The sequence below is a fragment of the Dryobates pubescens genome, chromosome 14, assembly GCF_014839835.1.
Source record: "Dryobates pubescens isolate bDryPub1 chromosome 14, bDryPub1.pri, whole genome shotgun sequence".
NCBI lineage: Eukaryota > Metazoa > Chordata > Aves > Piciformes > Picidae > Dryobates > Dryobates pubescens.
This window is the reverse complement of record NC_071625.1, coordinates 26,439,654-26,457,612: the sequence shown is the minus strand read 5'-3', so window position 1 is coordinate 26,457,612 and position 17,959 is coordinate 26,439,654. Positions and strand designations below refer to the sequence as shown.

At 49.6% G+C, this 17,959-nt stretch overlaps 1 protein-coding gene across 3 annotated transcripts in view; it reads left to right on the top strand.

Annotated features, from left to right (window-relative positions):
- Positions 1-17,657, top strand: part of PTDSS1 (phosphatidylserine synthase 1) — a 38,727-nt gene extending 21,070 nt beyond the window's left edge. For 2 of the 3 annotated variants that reach the window (XM_054167402.1, XM_054167404.1), the window contains 8 exons: positions 3,061-3,212; positions 8,337-8,478; positions 9,385-9,497; positions 11,587-11,652; positions 12,793-12,892; positions 14,572-14,640; positions 15,144-15,213; positions 17,462-17,657. In XM_054167402.1, the coding sequence (XP_054023377.1) occupies positions 3,061-3,212; positions 8,337-8,478; positions 9,385-9,497; positions 11,587-11,652; positions 12,793-12,892; positions 14,572-14,640; positions 15,144-15,213; positions 17,462-17,574 (825 nt within the window). In that variant the 3' untranslated portion in view covers positions 17,575-17,657. The remainder of the gene's footprint in view (positions 1-3,060; positions 3,213-8,336; positions 8,479-9,384; positions 9,498-11,586; positions 11,653-12,792; positions 12,893-14,571; positions 14,641-15,143; positions 15,214-17,461) is intronic. The other variant, XM_054167403.1, reaches the window with a different exon arrangement.
- Positions 17,658-17,959: the final 302 nt, after the last annotated feature.

The window sequence follows — 17,959 nt, the reverse complement described above, 5'->3', positions numbered from 1 at the left end:
CAAAGATCACCAAGTCCAACCTGTCACCACAGATCCCATGACTAAACCATGGCACCAAGTGACACATCCAATCCCCTCTTGAACACCTCCAGGGATGGGGACTCCACCACCTCCCTGGGCAGCACATTCCAGTGGCAAATGACTCTCTCGGTGAAGAACTTTCTCCTCATCTCCAGCTTAAACCTCCCCTGGTGCAGCTTGAGACTGTGTCCCCTTGTTCTGGTGCTGGTTGCTAGAGAGAAGAGACCAACCCCCACCTGGCTACACCCCCCCCCTTCAGGTAGTTGTAGACAGCAATGAGGTCTCCCCTGAGCCTCCTCTTCTCCAGGCTAAGCAACCCCAGCTCCCTCACTCTCTCCTCACAGGGCTGTGCTCCAGACCCCTCCCCAGCCTTGTTGCCCTTCTCTGGACTCCTTCAAGTGTCTCAATGTCCTTCTTGAACTGAGGGGCCCAGAACTGGACACAGGACTCAAGGTGTGGCCTAACCAATGCAGAGTACAGGGGCACAATGCCCTCCCTGCTCCTGCTGGTCACACTATTCCTAATGCAGGCCAGGATGCCATTGGCCTTCTTGGCCCCCTGGGCACACTGCTGGCTCATGTTTAGGCAGCTGTCAATCAGCACCCCCAGGTCCCTTTCTGTTTGGGAGCTCTCCAGCCACTCCAACCCCAGCCTGTACATAAGGAGAAACTTCTTCACTGTGAGGGTCACAGAGCCCTGGAGCAGGCTGCCCAGAGAGGCTGTGGAGTCTCCTTCTCTGGAGCCTTTCCAGCCCTATCTGGATGTGCTCCTGTGTGATCTGCCCCAGCTTCTCTGGTCCTGCTCTGGCAGGGGGGCTGGACTGGAAGATCTCCAGAGGTCCCTTCCAACCCCTAACATCCTGGGATTAATTGCTACTCTAAATATTCTCATTTGCATGTACCCAGAGCTTGGGTAGTAGAATCCAAGTCACCTAAAAATCTGAGGATGTGTTTCTAAACCGAGGAGTTTCATTTAGTGTTAACTCTTCAATTGGGCAATTCAGAGAGGAGGGGGAGGGAAAAATACTCCACTTTTTATCAGCTTTTGGGACAGCATAGTCAAACCTGTCACATTTCAAACACTAGCTGTAGATCTAAACAGATGAATTTAGTCTTTGAAATCACAGTGTTCTGTCGAGCTTGCTGCCTTGAACAGGGTTGGCTCAACTGGCAAAGCATTTTCATAGCTCAGAAACCCAGATAAGGCTTCAGTTGCCTGAAACTAAACTCCTGCCTTGGAAAATACTGATACCACCAGGAGCTCCTTCTCAAAACCTGGTTTTGTTCTGTCTCATTGAAGGAGGTGATTTTGTTTTCTTCCAGGATGTTTTGAAACTGCTTCTCAGCTTTGAGATTTCCCAAGTCCCTGTCCACACAAAACCAGCTTTGCTGGGGTTTTGTGCTGGTTCTCATTCCCTCTGGGGAAAGAACAAATTAGGATTTGTTTCACACACACACTCTTATCACTCAGCTGATCATCACACGACCATCATCTTCAATTTGACACCACACTGGGTGTCTAGTGTTCCCTGGGGTTGAAAGGCAGGTTGCTGGGCAAGGTTCAGTGTGTAGGGAGGTTATCACCACTCAAATGGATTTGTAATGAATTAGTTAATTCAGGAGAGTCATGAGAAACCTCCAGAAGTTATCAGGGCAGTTACACAGGGCTTTAGCCATGCATCTCCTGTGAGCATTAATGGATTTCAGCTGACTGCCTGTTCTGAAATGGGACACTTGGCTCATGCTCCATGCTGTTGGAATGAAGTTGGGGTGCAGGCAGACTTTCTGAGACCTTGGAGATGGTCTGGCTAGCAGCTGTGGTCTGGAGTTTGCTGCTTGTCTATGTGCAAGATCTGGTGGCTTTGGTTGGTGGTGGCCCCCAGGGATCAGTGCTGGGCCCTATTCTCTTTAATATCTTCATTGATGATCTGGATGAGGGCATTGAGTCCATCATCAGTAAATTTGCAGATGACACCAACTTGGGAGCAGATGTTGGTCAGTTAGAGGGTGGAAAGGCTCTGCAGAGGGACCTTGACTGACTGGACAGATGGGCAGAGTCCAACAGGATGGCATTCAACAAGTCCAAGTGCCAGGGGCTGCACTTTGGCCACAGCAACCCCATGCAGAGCTACAGGCTGGGGTCAGAGTGGCTGGAGAGCTCCCAAACAGAGAGGGACCTGGGGGTGCTGACTGACAGCTGCCTAGACATGAGCCAGCAGTGTGCCCAGGGGGCCAAGAAGGCCAGTGGCATCCTGGCCTGCATCAGGAAGAGTGTGGCCAGCAGGAGCAGGGAAGTCATTGTGCCCTGTGCTCTGCATTGGTTAGGTCACACCTTGAGTCCTGTGTCCAGTTCTGGGCCCCTCAGTTTAAGAAGGACATTGAGAGACTTGAAGGTGTCCAGAGAAGGGCAACAAGGCTGGGGAGGGGTCTGGAGCACAGCCCTGTGAGGAGAGGCTGAGGGAGCTGGGGTTGCTTAGCCTGGGGAAGAGGAGGCTCAGGAGAGACCTTCTTCCTGTCTGCAACTCCCTGAAGGGAGGTTGTAGCCAGGTGGGGGTTGGTCTCTTCTCCTAGGCAACCAGCACCAGAACAAGAGGACACAGTCTCAAGCTGCACCAGGGGAAGTTTAGGCTGGAGGTGAAGAGAAAGTTCTTCACTGAGAGAGCTGTTAGCCATTGGGATGTGCTGCCCAGGGAGGTGGTGGAGTCCCCATCCCTGGAGATGTTCAGGAGGGGATTGGACGTGGCACTTGGTGCCATGGTTTAGTCATGAGGTCTGTGGTGACAGGTTGGACTTGATGATCTTTGAGGTCCCTTCCAACCTTGGTGCTTCTGTGACATTTGGTGAGGGTCTCTCCAAGGTCTTCTGAAGTGAATGGGAGGCTGCCCATCACAGTTTAGTCATTGTGGTTCACGTCTGACCGCACAACACGTGGCGGCGGGCAGGGGAGGAAATGATTTGGTTGTTTTCTGAGTGTGTGCTTTAAAAAATGAGTGAAATCTGTGTTGTTCCTCACCCAGAATCTTTTTGCTGTATTCTGTAGCTCTTCTTCATGCACCTTCTGCCTAACTTTGCCGAGTGCTGGTGGGATCAAGTCATTTTGGACATCCTGCTGTGCAACGGGGGTGGCATCTGGTTGGGCATGGTGGTTTGTCGCTTCTTGGAGATGAGGACCTATCACTGGGCAAGCTTCAAGTAGGTCTAAATCACAGCTTGAGAAACGTTGTCTTTGATCTTGTCATGTGGGGAGAGCAAAACCTTTCTCCTTTGCCTATGTAAAATGCACTTGGTGTGTGTGGTGGTCTAAGCTAGGAGCTCAGATGGGGGCAAGGCTGAGAACCTCTCCCCCGCTCCTCCCTCCCAACAGAGAGGGGGTGGGAAAGGGAAGGAGCAAATCCACCAAGCAATAATTTGGAGTTGGCCTGGAAGTAGAGAGGTAGAGTTTTCTTTAAACAACAGATATATACTATCAGTATCAGTCAGGGTTGGAAGGGACCACAAGGATCATCTAGTTCCAACCCCCCTGCCATGGGCAGGGACACCCCACACTAGATCAGGCTGGCCACAGCCTCATCCAGCCTGGCCTTAAACACCTCCAGGGACGGTGCCCCAACCACCTCCCTGGACAACCCATTCCAGGGCTTCACCACTCTCATGGTGAAGAACTTCCTCCTCACCTCCAGCCTGAATCTCCCCACCTCCTGCTTCATTCCACTAATATATATATCAATAACAGGTAAGGTTCACAAGGGCAAGGAACAAGGATGGATGAGAGGGGGACAAAGAAGAAGAATACAAACCCAGTCTCTCTCTGAAGAGGCAGGGAGGCAGCAGGGGGAAGGATCAGGCCCAATCATGTGGCAGAGGAGCAGGAGAGCAGCTGCAGTAGCTCTCATGAAGGAGAGGCAGGAGCCAAAAGCCCTAATGACTGCAATGCCCTGCTTTTTACACCCTAGCTGGTCAGGGAGTGGGGAGTGAAACAGACTCAGGTTTCCCAGGGGGGGAAATGCCCTGCAGGGAGGGCAAAGCACCTGCAAGCCCTCCCCCCTGCTTTGTTTCTTTTCAGAATGGGTGTTAACCCACCACAGTGTGGAAAGAGCCTGCAGTCTGCGTGTGCTAAGGATGCTGGCAGTTTATTGTTAATGCTCAAAATCCACCTTGTAGTGCTGCTCCCTGGGCAGCAGATCTTTGCTAATGTCATTATGTATCGACAATTTCCCTTTCAAATCTCCAGTTCCCAGCACTGATGCCAAAGAGAAATATAAAGTACTAAAGATCTTTGCATTTTCAACTGATATTTTTTTTTCCCCCAGGTAAAACTTTGAGGAAGGCAGTGAACAAAGCAATCTGTAATTGTTTTCTCATTTATACAGACTAGATTTGGGTTCACCTTGGAATGAGGCATCAGAGTGGCAACTGTCAGCACTAGTTGTGATTGGTACCTGTGCTGTGAATTAGAATCACAGAATTGTCAGGGTTGGAAGGGACCTCAAGGATCAGCCAGTTCCAACCCCCCCTGCCATGGGCAGGGACACCTCACACTGCAGCAGGTTGCTCACAGCCACAGCCAGCCTGGCTGCAAACACCTCTAGGCATGAGGCTGCCACCACCTCCCTGGGCAACCTGTGCCAGTCTCTCACCACCTTCATGGGGAACAACTTCTTCCTAACATCCAAGCTGAATCTCCCCATTTCTAGTTTTACTCCATCCCCCCAGTCCTATCACTCCCTGACACTCTCAAAAGCCCCTCCCCAGCTTTCTTGGAGCTCCCTTCAGATACTGGAAGGCCACAAGAAGGTCTCCTGGGAGCCTTCTCCAGAGTGCACAACCCCAACTCTCTCAGTCTGTCTCCACAGCAGAGCAGCTCCAGCCCTCTGCTCATCCTCATGGCCCTTCTCTGGACACCTTCCATCACATCCTTACTCCATTGTCACCCTCTAGAATAAATGAGAGTAATTTCCCAATGAAGTAGTGTTTGCTGCATAACAAGGCAAGAGCTTGTGGTCTAGTGTCATTTTCTAGCTGTCCAGGCTATGGTTTCTTCATAGAGTTTTTTTTGGCCCCTCCCCTGCTATCTCTGCCAGTTGGTGGCAAGCAACCTCTGTGGCTCTGAGCAGCCTGATCTTTCTGAGGTGTCCCTGCCCATGGCAGGGGGGTTGGAACTGGCTGATCCTTGAGGTCCCTTCCAACCCTGACAGTTCTGTAATTGTAAGCATGGCTGTCAGCACATTACCACTGGCACAGATGAAACAGGATCAATTACAATGATAGAAACTGAGCTCAAATCTTCACTTCCAACGGTGTGCCCTACATGAATATCTGTGCTGCTTTCTTTTCTTCCCCACTGGTTGAATTGCTCTGAGAACCACCCAACCTTTGGTCTCAGTTCAGTTTTCCTGCCTTGCAGTATGGTAGGAATAATGAGCATTATAGAGTTGATGTTTTGAGAGGGTTCACTGCAAGTTTAAACAGCAGAATATCTTTGGCAGGACTGGTCTGTCCTGTCTCTGGGGGATAATTTTTCCTCCTGTTCTTTTAGATGAATGAGTAGATTTTTTTTGTTGTTTATATATATGTGAAGAGGAGCTGCATAAAATAAGAAGCTTTTGCTAGTGCCCCTTTGTTTTCTTTTTTATTCTTCATTGCATAGGCACAGATGGTAAAGAGCAAGAGGTTAGAATCATAGAATGATCTGGGTTGGAAGGGACCTCCAAAGGTCATCTAGTCCATCCCCCTCTGCAGTCAGCAGGAGCATCCTCAACTAGCTCAGGCTGCCCAGAGCCCTGTTGAGCCTCACCTTGAGGGGATGGAGCCTAAACCACCTCCCTGGGCAACCTGTTCCAGTGCTCAACCACCCTCATGGTGCAGAACTTGTTCCTCACATCCAATCTAAACCTGTTCTGTACTGTGAAGCTGTTGCCCCTCATCTTATCACTGCAGGCCTTTGCAAACAGTCTCTCCCCATCCTTCCTGTAGCTCATTTCAGGTACTGGCAGGCTGCTACTAGGTCTCACTGGTGCCTTCTCTTCTTCAGACTGAACACCCCCAGCTCCCTCAACCTGTCCTCATAGCAGAGTTGCTCCAGCCCCCTGATTCTTTCTGTGCCCCTCCTCTGGACCTGCTCCATCAGGTCCATGTCATTCCTATAGTGAGAGCTCCAGACTTGGACACAGTACTCTAAGTGAGGTCTCACCAGAGCAGAGTGGCAGAATCATCTCTCTGGATCTGCTGACAATGCATCTTTTGGTGCAGCCCAGGATGAGATTAGCCTTCTGTGCTGCAAGCTCCCACTGGCTGCTCACATCTAGCTTCTCATCCATCAGCACCCCAAAGTCCTTTTCCACATTTCATGAAGCAGGTTCTCCCAACCTAGGATCCCACTAGCCACACAGGTATCAGAAATATCCTATCTGAATAGCAACAGGGTAAAAGCTGCCTTCTAACCCTGCTAGTCTTCCTTCAGAAAAGGAGACTGAGGTTCTTCTAAGATTCCCTGTCCTTTGGCTGCTGCTGCTCATCCAAATTAAAAAGCAAGAACCCATAACACACCTCTCAGATGAGCCTCCATTCCCATCCCCTTCCACAAGGGAGTTTCAGAACCAGTAGCACACCTCTCAGATGAACCTCCATTCCCATCCCCTTCCACAAAGGAGTTTCAGAACCAGTAGCACACCTCTCAGATGAGCCTCCATTCCCATCCCCTTCCACAGGGGAGTTTCAGAACCAGTAGCACACCTCTCAGATGAGCCTCCATTCCCATCCCCTTCCACAGGGGAGTTTCAGAACCAGTAGCACACCTCTCAGATGAGCCTCCATTCCCATCCCCTTCCACAGGGGAGTTTCAGAACCAGTAGCACACCTCTCAGATGAGCCTCCATTCCCATCCCCTTCCACAGGGGAGTTTCAGAACCAGTAGCACACCTCTCAGATGAACCTCCATTCCCATCCCCTTCCACAGGGGAGTTTCAGAACCAGTAGCACACCTCTCAGATGAGCCTCCATTCCCATCCCCTTCCACAGGAGAGTTTCAGAACCAGTTGCACACCTCTCAGATGAACCTCCATTCCCATCCCCTTCCACAAGGGAGTTTCAGAACCAGTAGCACACCTCTCAGATGAGCCTCCATTCCCATCCCCTTCCACAGGGGAGTTTCAGAACCAGTAGCACACCTCTCAGATGAGCCTCCATTCCCATCCCCTTCCACAAGGGAGTTTCAGAACCAGTAGCACACCTCTCAGATGAGCCTCCATTCCCATCCCCTTCCACAAGGGAGTTTCAGAGCCTTTTGGCTTTTAACTGTGCTGTCACATCTCTGGAAGATATCAACAAAGCAGGGGTGATGTGTGCCCAAGGGCAGTGTCTTCAAACCTGTGTGAGCCAGCCCCTTTTATCATGAATGAATAATGAATCTGACAGCTTCTTGAAGGATGGCTGCCAGTGAGCTCTAGGACCAGGAATGTGGGGTAAGAGCAGTGGCAGCAGGAAGAAAAGACCCTTTAGATTATTCCAGGGGGCTGCAGATTTTCCTGCCTGGATATGTTTTGCAGTTGAATTCTGGTATCAGAATGCACCCTGCCTGCAATGCTTCTGTGGTGGGTTGAAATTTCCTCCCCCCCAAACATTAACTTTGCTAGCCCAGCCCAGTTGGAAGCAAAGGGAAGCTGTATTTACAGGCAAAGCTACCTCTCCAATGGACTGCAATGAAGATGTGCAGCATGCCCAGCATTTACAATATTGACAGGTGTTTACAACTGATAAACAGCACAGGAACCCCCTGGTCAAAGACCAGGGGAAGCTACCAGCTTCTCCCTCCCTGCTAAACCCCTACCCCCCTCTACAAAAGAAGGGACAAGAGAAAGGAGCAGAGAAGTTAACACCAAAACAATGCAGCCAAGGTCAAGCAGAAGCAAGTTAGTATCTCTCCAGAGCAAAGAAGCAAGAAGAGAAGAGAGATTGCTTTGGGAACAAGCTCTTATGGTAGACATCTCTCCAATGGGGTTGTTTAGAGCTATCTTGGTTTGCCTTTTTTTTCTTACACCCAACAGTGATTCATTTCCATTTTACTACTTTTTCTGCTCAAGATCTGGGAAGAATTTTAAAGGCATAGCCTAAAACTACCACAGCTTCCTAGCTGTAGATTTCTTCATTCACCCTTGCCTTGCACACAGCTGTGTCTGAAGAGCCCAGGGGGAACAAAAAAGGTGAAACATCAATGACATTGCCTAGAGCTTCTGTTTTTTTCTCTTGTTCTTTATTGCCTATGCACATTCCTTGTATTTAATCCATCCATTCTCTATTTTTGGTTTTTTTATCCCCTAGGGACATTCACACAACCACAGGGAAAATCAAAAGAGCTGTCTTGCAGTTCACCCCAGCCAGCTGGACCTATGTGCGCTGGTTTGACCCCAAGTCTTCCTTTCAAAGAGTGGCTGGAGTCTACCTTTTCATGATCATTTGGCAGGTAAGAAACAATTCCTGGGAAATCAAAGCTACCATCAGCTCAGGGACTTCTTGGCTGTGTTTAGCTGGAATGGAATGGAATTAACCAGGTTGGAAAAGACCTTGGAGATCAAAGAGTCCAACCTATCACCCAACACCATCTAAGCAACTGAACCATGGCACCAAGTGCCTCAGCCAGGCTCTTCTTAAACACCTCCAGGGATGGGGACTCCACCACCTCCCTGGGCAGCACATTCCAATGGCAAATTACTCTCTCTGTGAAGAATTTCTTCCTAACATCCAGCCTAAACCTCCCCTGGCACAGCTTGAGACTGTGTCCTCTTGTTCTGGTGCTGCTTGCCTGGGAGAAGAGACCAACCCCCACCTGGCTACAACCTCCCTTCAGGGAGTTGGAGAGAGCAAGAAGGTCTCCCCTGAGCCTCCTCTTCTGCAGGCTAAGCAACCCCAGCTCCCTCAGCCTCTCCTCACAGGGCTATGCTCCAGACCCCTCCCCAGCCTCATTGCCCTTCTCTGGACACCTTCAAGTGTCTCAATGTCCTTCTTAAACTGAGGGGCCCAGAACTGGACACAGGACTCAAGGTGTGGCCTAACCAGTGCTGAGCACAGGGCACAATGACTTCCCTGCTCCTGCTGGCCACATTGTTCCTGATGCAGGCCAGGATGCCATTGGCCTTCTTGGCCCCCTGGGCACACTGCTGGCTCGTGTTCAGCCTACTGTCAGTCAGCACCCCCAGGTCCCTCTCTGTTTGGGAGCTCTCCAGCCACTCTGCCCCCAGCCTGTATCACTGCCTGGGGTTGTTGTGGCCAAAGTGCAGCAGCCAGCACTTGGACTTGTTCAGTGCCATCTAGAGTAAGTCATTAAGAGTTAAATAAATTAACTAACTCTCTTTTTTATTTTCTTCCCCAGCTGACTGAGTTGAACACATTCTTTCTGAAACATATCTTTGTGTTCCAAGCAAGCCACCCTTTAAGCTGGGGGAGAATTCTCTTCATAGGAATCATTACAGCACCCACAGTAAGGTAATTCTGTTTCCAGGGTGTGTTTTTCCCTTCAGTTGGAAGTAGCTTGAGTTCTAGGCACACAAGACCTGCATGTGGTTTGTTAATGCTTGCTCATTCTGAGTGCTTTATGCTTTTAGCCACCAAGGAGAGCAAATCAATCATCACTTTCCAATAGTGGTGGGTCTTTAGCCAAGTGAATGAGAAAAGGTAACATGCATGTAAACATCTGTATTTCCTGAGGGATGCTGAAGCAGCCTGTAGAGCATCTCCCTGTTGTGTGTGTTAGCTGCATGTGTTGTCCTCCAGGACTGCACCTGAAAGTATCCAAGCTGATGGATGAGTCATGCTCATGAAAGTGTAGCTGAGGAAAAGCAGAGCTGTTGGGTTTTCTAACTGAGCTCCTTCTGATTGTCTACAGGAAATACTGACTTGTTGTAAGAGAAGAGGGAGCATTACCATGTTCTGAGGAACAGAGCAGTGTAGATGGAGTGTTAACAGTTGTGCAGAAACATGAACCTGCTCCTAGTCAGGCACACTCTGGAATAGGCTGCCCAGGGAGGTTGTGGATGCCCCTTCCCTGAGGGTGTTCCAAGGCCAGGTTGGATGAGGCCTTAGATGAGAGGCATCGCTGCCCATGGCAGGGAGGTTGGAGGTCCCTTCCAACCTGAGCCATTCTATGACACTGGTAGGCAGAGTCCCCTTAATTATTACCCTTTTTTTCCTGTGACAGTGTGCACACAGCTCTGAAGCTTAGAGGCAGGGAATTCCCCATTCATGATTAAAGTGATGTCACCTTGGGTGGTTACATGTCAGCCGTGCTTTGGGTCATTCCTAAAATGCAGCTGTTAGCATCCCCAATGCACTGATCATGCATTGGTGGAGTTTGCAGCCCTAAGCCATATGGGACAGGCAAGGAACAGAGTCAGGACTCTGAATTTTATGAAGGCAAACTTCCAGCTCCTTGGGGAATTAGTCCAGGGTGAAAGAATTGGGGCTGTTCGGCCTGGAGAGGAGAAGGCTCCAGGGGAGACCTTAGAGCTACATTTCAGTAACTGGGGTGGACCTACAGGAAGGGTGGGGAGGGACTGTTCAGAAGGGACAGGATGAGGGGCAGTGGTTTGAAACTGGAGCAGGGCAGATTTAGGTTGACCATCAGGAGGAAGTTGTGCACAGTGAGAGTGGTGAAATACTGGAACAGGCTGCCCAGGGATGTGGTTGAGGATCCATCCCTGGAGACATTCAAGATCAGCCTGGATATGGCCCTGGGCAGCCTGCTCTAGTTGGAGGTGCTGACTGCAGGGGTGTTGGCCAAGATACCCTTTGAGGGTCCCTTCCAACCCAATGCAATCTGTGGCTGCTTTAAGCTCCTCCATAGGTTAGCTTTGAAGTATTTGTATGGCATTTGTCCACCCTTAGAAATGGGCATTCTTAAACAGTCTTTGTCCTGTTGGATGAATAACACTTGCCAGTGGAAATCAGAGACACAAACTGAGAAAAGAAACTTTGGTTCCACTTTAGAATTGCCCTCTCTAAGCTCTTGAAAACTGAGGAGCATGAGGAGCAGAGCAGAGCAGTCTCCAGGCTGTTTTCAGAAGAGTGAGAGATCCTGTTCTGCTCTGGAGGGGGAAACGTGCCAGTGGTCAGAGCACTTACCTGGGATTTGGAACAGTCATATCCAGTTTCTATCAAGATTCAAACCCACACCTCAAGAAACTGTCACTGTTAATAAATGTAAAACAGACTGTGGAGGGGGGGTGAAAAAGTGAGGCTTTCTCACATTCTTTGGAAGCTGTTGCACTCTGCTTGCAACAGTGAAGAGGCAGGAGGCAGATCTGGGGCTTTGCTAGCTTACTAGTTTGGGTACTTTCCCAGCCTTTGCTCTCAGGGCTGTTTTCTGTGTTGTCTCAAGCTCTCCAAATCTATGTGATACTCTGTCCTGCTAGAATTGAAGCCATCTGGGAGCCATCCAGTGTGATTGCATGGGATTTTATCCATCAGCATTTGGTTTGCAGTAGAGATGCATTTGTAACATAAACTTCTTTGCTGAATGTAAACACTCTGGGGACTTGCAGCTTGACTTGAAGAGTTTTCTTGTTTCCCTTCTCAGGCAATACTATGCATACCTCACAGATACACAGTGCAAGAGGGTGGGAACTCAGTGCTGGGTTTTTGGGTAAGTGTTCTTGCTGCATTGTTGAAGCACTTGGACAAGTGTGAAGTGTGAGTCAGGCACGTGAGCAGGCTTTGCATGAAGCCAGTCTCTGCCTGCTGTTGAACATTGTGGAGAGCTTTGCCTTCTAGCATTTGTTTCATTGTTATGATAAGTCCAGGAGAGACACTGGCTCAGGTTGCCCAGGGAGGTTGTGGATGTCCCCTCCCTGCAGGTGTTCAAGGCTAGGTTGGATGAGCAGCCCTTGAGCAACCTGGGCTGGGGGGAGGTGTCCCTGCCCGTGGCAGGGGGGTTTGGAACTAGATGATCTTTAAGGTCCCTTCCAGCCCAAACCATTCTGTGAATCTGTGAAAGACAGTGAAACAAATCACTGTTACCAACTACTTTTATTCTGTCTTCAAAGGAGAAGAAATACCACTGTGAACAGTGGTTCACAGCTCCCTCAGCCTGTCCTCAGAGCAGAGGTGTTCCAGCCCTTGTGTCCTCCTCTGGATTCACTCCAACAGCTCTGTGTCCTCCTTCTGCTGGGGACACCAGAGCTGGAGGCAGGATTGGAGGTGGGGTCTCAGCAGAGCAGAGTCAAGGGGCAGAATCCCCTCTCTTGCCCTGCTGCCCACACTCCTCTGGTTGCAGCCCAGCACACAGCTGCCTGCTGGGCTGCATGAGGGCACTGCTGGCTCCTGGGGAGCTGCTCAGCAACCAGTACCTCCAAGTCTTTTTCTTTAGGGCTCCTCTCAACCCACTCTGCTCCCAGCCTGGATCTGTGCCTGGGGCTGGCCTGACCCAGCTGCAGAACCTTACACTTTGTGACTTGTTGAACCTCATGCAGTTCAACCTCATGCAAATGGCATCTGGTGGGGGCTGAAGGTGTAAGCAGAAAATCTCTGCCATTGGCACATGTTCCTGTTTGTTCTCTGGCCCAGCAGAGGCTCATGGAATTGGGAACTGCTGGTTGATCACTCTCTGTATGATGTTTATGCTGAAAAAAAGCACAGAAGGACAACTAAACTTCCCCAGTGGTGGTGTTGCAGAGATGTGTGCTCACTAGGGAGCAGAGCTGGCAGCCTGGGGCCTGGGTTGTGAACATGGAAGTTAAATCCATAGTGTTTGTAACCAACCCCTCCTCCTCTCATTTACCTGCAGGGTTATTGCTTTCCTTGAAGCTATTGTGTGCATAAAGTTTGGACAGGATCTTTTCTCCAAAACACAGATACTCTATGTTGTGTTTTGGCTTCTCTGTGTGGTAAGTGAGATCTCTCATGGCTAAAGCATCTGAACAGCTTCCTCTCTGGAACACTGGCAGCAGGGGCTCATTGGGGGGGGGGGGGGGGAATGCTGGTAAAGAGCTTTGTGCACATCCTAGGAGAAGCAAAATCTGGATTACTTGGAAGAGACCAGAATAACTTCTTGCCACAGCAGAACATGGCCACAGTACTCAGCAAACACTAATTGCAGGTTGCTTCATGAGAGAATGTCAGTTCAACTGAGGCTAGCTTTGGTGCTTGCTGCAGTGCTGACTGAAAGGCACAGGAGATAGTGAGCAGCATTAATAAGCAGTGCATGCTGTTTCACACTGAAGCCTTGCAACTCCACAAACAGCCCTGCTTTAGCAGGCAAATCATCCTCCCTTAGCCTGCAGGTTTCTACACTTGAGTGAGGGCACTGCAAATGCAACATGAAATGTTCATTTTTGTGACAGTAAGTGGAGGTTTGTTTTGCCAGGCTTGGAACTCTGTAATAACTTCATCTTTTTATGTATTTTACTCCCTAATATCCTGGGCAGTGGTATCTTCAAACACCTCCATAACTTATGTACAGAGTGTATCCACAGGTTCAGTTACTGGGTTGTGGGGATTACACTCCACATATAGAGACAGCTAAATGATTCAAGCACAGAGCTCACATTCCCAATACAGCAATTCAAATGGGACATGCAGGTGCTGTGATCTGTGGCTTTCCCACTAATGGGATTCCATGGCAGATTAGCTGGGGACTCGCCACTTGCTCCTCTGTCTGGTGTCTTCCCGGATGCTGTGGCTGTGATTTGAGCAGCCCTTGGCTCAGAGAGGGCTAAGGACCTCTCTCTTGTCATGCCCAGTTCATAGTATCAGTCAGGGTTGGAAAGGACCACAAGGATCATCCAGTTCCAACCCCCCTGCCATGGGCAGGGACACCCCACACTAGATCAGCCTGGCCAGAGCCTCATCCAGCCTGGCCTTAAACACCTCCAGGGACAGGGCCTCAACCACCTCCCTGGACAACCCATTCCAGGGCTTCACCACTCTCATGGGGAAGAACTTCCTCCTCACCTCCAGCCTGAATCTCCCCACCTCCAGCTTCATTCCATTCCCCCTAGTCCTATCACTCCCTGAGATCCTGAGAAGTCCCTCCCCAGCCTTCTTGTAGCCCCTTTCAGATACTGCAAGGCCACAATTAGGTCACCTCGAAGCCTTCTCTTCTCCAGTTCAGTCTGGAGCTTGCCCTTGGCTCAGAGAGGGCTTAAGGACCTCTCTCTTGTCATGCCCAGTTCACAGTCTGGAGCTTGCCCTTGGCTCAGAGAGGGCTAGGAGGCCTCTCCATTGTGTGTTCCCTTGCTGGGCTGCAGCCTCTTCTGGGATTCAACAGAGCATGAGTGCCTCTGAATGCATAGTCTCCAGGGGTGCTGAGACCTTAAATCAGCAAGGAGTTGGGAAAAACCTTTACAGATTATGGAAGACTGAAACAGGCTGCCCAGGGGGGCTGTGGAGTCTCCTGCTCTGGAGACTTTCAGAACCCACCTGGATGAGTTCCTGTGTGACCTGCCCTGGGTGATCCTGCTCTGGGAGGGGGGTTGGGCTGGATGATCTTTGAAGGTCCCTTCCAGCCCTTAACATTCTGTGATTCTGTGATTAATGTTCTTTTTTCTTCTCCTCCCCTTTTTAGGCCTTCACAACTTTCCTGTGTTTATATGGGATGGTTTGGTATGCAGAATACTATGGCCACCGAGAAAAGGTGCTGCATTTGTTCTTCTCCAGAGTGAAAACTGCACTGCTCCTACAGATCAGAATTCTTGATCAGAGCCAGTAGAAATGGGAGGGGGGATAGGAGGTGGGGTGTCCAGAGTCTGACTGAAGTCCAGAGTCTAACTGAAGTCAATAGAAAGAACTCTGAATTCAGCAGGCCTTGGAGAGATCCCAGGTTGCAGGCTGGCTTGTAAAGAATGCTGCCCTCTTAGTTGCTCAGAATGAGGCTGTAAACTTAGCAGAGCATTCAGGGCTGAGTGGTTAGCTCATGTTCCCATTGTGCAGCTGGGATGCTAGGGGAATACTAAGAATGCTTGGTTACACAACAGTTGATCAGGTGGCAGGTTCTGAGTTCTTACTGTATGTGTGTTTCCAACCTGGAAGGCGAACGTCCTGAGGACTGGCTTGTGTGCGTTTTATGACTGCCCGCAGGAGCGGTGCTGCTGCCAAGAGGCAGCATCCCAGTGACATGTGCCCTTCTTGCTTTTGCAGACCTTATCAGAAAGTGAAGACAGCCCATACAGTCCAGATGCTTCCTGGCTCCATTCTAAATTCAGCAGAGGTATTGGCTCTTTTGCACTTACATCCTTGAAGTGGTAGCATTTAAGCCTCAGCACTCGGAAGTGAGTGAGGCTTGAGAAACTCGCTTTGGACACGACTTACTTAACCATCCCTGCAGGAGACAGCCAGCTAAATCATCTGCAGAGTTATGAAAGGTTTAAGCCTTTTTGCCTCTGGGAGCTGTGTTTCTTTTTTAATGGAGACCCTGAATTTCTGCCTGTCTTTATTCCAGGCCATCCTTGTAGATTCAGGGCATGAAACCTTTCGCAACTCTCGTGGACAGGTTTTGTCTCTGAGTGTTACATGTTTGATTTGAAACATGTGAGTGTGAATTGTGCTTGTTAAGAAACAGCCAAGAATGTGCCCTGGAGCTTATGTTCTTACTGACACTTGCTGATGATCATAAACAGCTTTTTTTCTGTCTCAAGCAGAGGAAGCTTCCTTCTCTGTCTTCTTTTTCCAGAGGACAGTTCAGTTACCTGCCCTCTCCATTCACTCATTCAGTGTGGTCTTACTGAACAGGCGTCAGGATTCACACTTGGATGTTCTCTCTATCAGAATTGACACTCCAGGTGTCAGGATCCTTAAAAACAGTCCTCATTTTCACTCCAAATGCTTGAAAAGCTGACCTCCTTTATAGCCCAGACATTATTTGTCTGAATGCTGGTACTATTTTATCCTCAAGTTAGGAAATGAGCAGTTTTTTATGTTTTGGGAGAAAAACTGCTTGCACTCAGAATGTTTTGTGTTGTGGCTTGGCTTTAGTTTAGTTTGGGCTTGGTTGGCTTGGGTTTGGTGGCTTTGGTTTTGGTGGGTTTGGTTCCCCCCCCCCCCCGTTTTACATGCTGGAGAAATCTGACCAAGCAAATCTTTCTGTGACTTCATTCATTACCTGCTTCATCCTTTCTCAGGCTTGCCTCTTGAATTTTTGTTTCAGCCCCCTTTTGCTTTCTGAGCCTTGAAAGATTAAAACCAAGAAGTGCACTCTTCCAAGGGTCTGTGACCTCACTTCCATAGCTTTTCCCTTCTGATAGTGGGACCGGGCAAGAATAGAAGCTTGGGAGTTGAATTATTGATGTCATTTAGAAAGGAGGATGTTTCACTGGCATCTTCTCCTTGTTTGGAGGAAGAATGTTACAGGTTTAGTAAGAACTGGTTGGGATTGGTTTTGTTTGGGTGGGTTTTTATTTAAAGACATAGGCCACTAGATGGAGTAAAAGTATCAACCAGCTGGTGTCTTGCTGAAATAATCCGTGCAGCAGGCGTGAGAGCAACGAGGCTGGGGAGAGGCCTCGATCACAAGCCCTACGAGGAGAGGCTGAGGGAGCTGGGGTTGTTTAGCCTGGAGAAGAGGAGGCTCAGGGGAGACCTTCTTGCCCTCTACAACTACCTGAAGGGAGGTTGTAGACAGGTGGGGGTTGGTCTCTTCTCCCAGGCACCCAGCACCAGAACAAGAGGACACAGTCTCCAGCTGTGCCAGGGGAGGTTTAGGCTGGAGGTTAGGAAGAAATTCTTCCCATCAAGAGAGATTGGCCATTGGAATGTGCTGCCCAGGGAGGTGGTGGAGTCACCATCCCTGGAGGTGTTCAAGAGGGAATTGGATGTGGCACTTGGTGCCATGGCTTAGTCATGAGGTCTGTGGTGACAGGTTGGACTTGATGGAATGGAATGGAATGGAATGGAATCAACCAGGTTGGAAGAGACCTTCAAGATCAAGTCCAACCTATCACCCAACACCACCTAATCAACTAAACCATGCAACCAAGCACCCTATCAAGTCTTCTCCTAAACACCTCCAATGATGGTGACTCCACCACCTCCCTGGGCAGCACATTCCAATGCCCAATCTCTCTGGGAAGAATCTCTTCCTAACATCCAGCCTAAACCGTCCCTGGCACAGCTTGAGACTGTGTCCTCTTGTTCTGGTGCTGGTTGCCTGGAAGAAGAGACCAACTCCACCTGCCTACAACCCCCCTTCAGGGAGCTGTAGAGAGCAATAAGGTCACCCCTGAGTCTTCTCTTCTCCAGGCTAAGCAACCCCAGCTCCCTCAGCCCCTCCTCAGAGGGCTTGTGTTCCAAACCCCTCCCCAGCTCTGTTGCCCTTCCTCTGGATGATGTCTGAGGTCTCTTCCAGCCTTGGTGATTCTGTGATATTATTGTTTTATATGTTGAAATGTATATATACATTCATATATGATATTATATATATTATCTATCATATATATACACATAAAACATTCCTCTCTCAGCAGGTGCTGACAACAGTCCTCCAAAGCATGCAGCCAACAGCGAAAGCCATTCGTCTCGGCGGAGGAATCGACACTCCAAATCAAAAGTCACCAACGGAATTGGCAAGAAATAAGAATGGCTCTGAAGATTCCCCTTCCAGTGTGACCAGAGGTGATTCAGGCCTGCTTCTGAATTTCCAAATGGAAGATTGATTTTTTTTTTTTTTAATTAAATTAAAAGTTTAAACAAAAAGCAGAAGGAACAAAAGAGGTGGTGAAGAAAAGGAGGAGCGGGATGGAGCAACCAGTGTGGTGCAAAGCACTGCCTGCTGGCGCTCCGTGGAACGGCTCAGGTTGGAAGGGACCTCAGAGATCATCTGCTCCAGCCTCCCCACCGTGGACAGGGGGCACCTCTCAGCTAGACTCAGCTGCTCAAGGCCTCAGCCAACCTGGCTTTGAACAGCTCCAGGGAGGAGGCAGCCACGGCCTCCCTGGGCAGCCTGTTCCAGAGTCTCACCA